This window comes from Bufo gargarizans, chromosome 3 (assembly GCF_014858855.1).
Source record: "Bufo gargarizans isolate SCDJY-AF-19 chromosome 3, ASM1485885v1, whole genome shotgun sequence".
In the NCBI taxonomy this organism is placed as follows: domain Eukaryota; kingdom Metazoa; phylum Chordata; class Amphibia; order Anura; family Bufonidae; genus Bufo; species Bufo gargarizans.
In genome coordinates this window covers 403615420-403618733 of record NC_058082.1, presented here as the reverse complement: position 1 = coordinate 403618733, position 3314 = coordinate 403615420, and the positions used below count along the sequence as shown (strand labels likewise).

Sequence of the window (3314 nt, the reverse complement as noted above, 5' to 3'; positions counted from 1 at the left end):
CCCTTTGAGCCTAGAATATTGAACCTTTTCACAAAATTCTAATTTTAAGATGCATTAATGCAATTCCTTTTAATTTGCATTACTGAAATAAATGGACTTTTGCACAATACTCAAATTTTTTGAGTTTCACACACACACACACACACACATATATACATATATATATATATATATATATATATATATATATATATATATATTGGTATGGGAGGAATGCTATATTAAATAAACCTCCATTTGTTTTGCAGACTTTGCCTTCAGTTACAGACATCATACAATGGGGACCTGGCTCACCCTTGACATTATAAGTTATTTATTCCTGGACTTAATAGGAATTCCTGGCAATCTTTTTATTTTATTTGCCTTCCTTCACACCTTCCATTGCAAAGGTAAAGTAACCACTGGAGAAATTATCCTCAGCAAACTGGCACTGTCCAATCTGCTGGTCATTCTGACATGGGGCATACCAGTCACCCTGCAATCTACTGGAATGTATATGGTGTTTGGTGACTTATCTTGCCAGATAAGCCTTTACCTTTACTGTGTAGGAAGAGCCATGTCTGTCAGCATTACATCTTTGCTGGGATGTTTTCAGTGTATTTCCATTACCCCGTTGAACCGAAGATGGTCTAGAGTAAAGAGGAAGCTTCTGGATCACCTATTCACAGTAATGCTGTTTCTTTGGGCTTTCAATCTAATCATAAGTAGCACCCGGCTGGCATACTCTACAGCTTCTATCAAGAACATTACTTCTACATACATTATGAGCTATAGCTTCTGCTTTGTGGTCTTCCCAAATTATCTCCTCTACATAGGTAATGGGATTATCTATGTTGTTCGTGACTTGTTCTTCTTGACTCTGATGATGTTGACCAGTGGTCATCTTCTCTATGTTTTCTACCAACATGGAAAGCAAGTAAATTCTATCCCAACCTCAAACACTAAGCATGCTGAGATCCAAGCAGCCAAAGCCATCTTTACTTTGGTCATGATGTATATTGTAAGCTTTGGATTAGATAATTTCTTTTGGATTCTCACTCTCTGCACTTTTACTCTTTCTCCCCGATTTACTGATGCTCGAATATTTTTTGATTCCTGTTACTCTGCTATAAGTCCTATTGTAATCATCTCAACGAACAAGAAAATCCAAAAGGGCCTTCAGTGCACAAGGAAAAAAAGAGACCTCCAAGCAGTGAAAACTATATCTAATCATGTATCTAGGAAGAAGTCCTAGACACACATTTATTCTAAATGGTTAGTTGATGGTCCATAGTATTGGTGTTTGGCAGGTCAAGCGAATATATATGTAAAATCATTTGCCATCCTTTAAAGTAAATTTTTAGTACACACGTTTTTTTGTGATCTATCCTTATTACTGTAAAGTTTGCCAGGTCAGAATAGCTTCAGAACTACCCATAGAAGGCTCTTTCCAGCTGATAAATTTGCTAACTATACTGTATATACATATAAGAATATTATATATTAGATTTAGTAATACATCTACAATAAAAAATAAACTTAAAAACTCTTAAGCACATATTCGTAATGAAGAGGTGATTTTGAGAGCATGCACTCCCTAGTTGACATGCACAAAACCACATACAATTTATCTGTAAACATATTTTCTAATTTCTGAAAACAGCAGAAATATTCTGTAAAAGAACAGTCATAACAGTAAGAATACATTTGTGTGTTAGATTTTTTCCATGAATTTCTCCGACTGTCCCAATTATCTCAATCACACTTGCAGTAATGGGTGCCAGTGCTGCAGAAATGATTTCATTCACATGTATGGGAATTCAGTCACAAATATTCAGCTATGTACAGCATAAATCCTAAAGATGGGACATGGAGACTTTGGCCTCCAAGACATCGCATTGTCAAAGAACTCTTGCGTATATTGCAACTACAGACATGGCAGCCTGCAGGTCATAATGTGACACCATTCACTATCACTAGTTATATCGCATTGCTGGGATATTTGGAAATACAATGTATGCTGTGTGCCAAATTCACCATTTAGCCCCAGGCTAAGTATGCACTTTGCTTCCATCAGCTTAATTTTCAGAGGTTTTTACAGACTTTACAACTGATGGCCCCTTAGTAGGACCCTTATACCATATGTAAGTTAGAGAAATAATTAAAGGGGTTGTCTCACTTCAGCAGATGGCAGACAAAGTTAATAGAAGGCACTTACTAATGTTTTGTGATTGTCCATATCAGGGATGCTCAACCTGGGGCCCTCCACCTGTTGTAAAGCTACAACTCCCACCATGCCCTTCTGCAGGCTGATAGCTGTAGGCTGATAGCTCTAGGCTGTCCAGGAATTATATGAGTTGTAGTTTTGCAACAGCTGGAGGGCCACAGGTTGAGCATGCCTGGTCCATATTGCTTCCTTTACTCGCTTGATTAATTTTCCCATCACATTATACACTGCTCGTTTCCATGGTTACAACCACATGCAATCCAGCAGTGATGGTTGTGTTTGCACACTATAGGAAAAAGCACCCGCCTCTCTAATCTGGGACCACAGGAGCATACAAAGGCATGAATGCACAGCAGCTCCACTCTTGGCGACCTTGTATCTTCGCTGCATCGTGGCTGTAACCACGTGTGTAATGCAGTGGAAAAATGAATCCAAAAATCACTGCAAAAAACACACCAAAATGATACTCAACTGACAATACTAGCTAATTCCTCAAGCCGATGTTAAAAGCTGAGAACTTTGCCAATATACTGCAGTCAGGAACATATCAGAGCCCCTCATGCACCACATCACGGTGTCTCAGCACGCATGGGGTTCTACCACTGTGTCTGGGTTTGGAGCATTTCCACCCATTTTTTCAGTGAGTTTTGTCTTTATGTGTATGGAATGTGCCACTTCATTTTGCTGGTAATGTTCTTTTGCACCTGGCTGAGGGGAAGAGGTGGCTTACCTAGTGTTGCAAAATGAGAGGTGCTCTAGGTCTAAACTGACTCACCCAGTCAGAAGGAAAAGAATGCAAATGAAAGTATGGCTCTCAGATATAGGGGAAAAAAGCAGGAATTTATTACTGCTAAAAACAATGGTAATTAACTATATGAGAACCAGTGCAAGGTGTGCAGTGGAAAACACAATAAAAATCGTAATATATACTGGAATGATATAAAAAGAGTAAAAAAAATAAACAAAAAAATCAGTTGCTTAATAATGCGGGTGATTTCAAATGGATGTGTTGTTGCTCACATCAAAGTAGCTCTGTATGGAGAGTGGTAGCGCTGTAGCAGGTGGCATATGGCTGTCTAGGTAAGATACATTATGCTACCATATAAGG

The 3314-nt window shown here is 38.5% G+C and overlaps 1 protein-coding gene across 1 annotated transcript; it reads left to right on the top strand.

Annotated features, from left to right (window-relative positions):
* Positions 1 to 277: 277 nt before the first annotated feature.
* Positions 278 to 1234, top strand: LOC122931625 (olfactory receptor class A-like protein 1). The gene has a single exon (XM_044285701.1). The coding sequence runs from the start codon at positions 278 to 280 to the stop codon at positions 1232 to 1234; it is 957 nt and encodes a 318-aa protein (XP_044141636.1).
* The last annotated feature ends 2080 nt before the right edge of the window (positions 1235 to 3314 follow it).

Excerpts from the sequence above, each read along its gene's own strand:
- LOC122931625 (XM_044285701.1), top strand. The coding sequence starts at position 278 with ATGGGGACCTGGCTCACCCTTGACATTATAAGTTATTTATTCCTGGAC.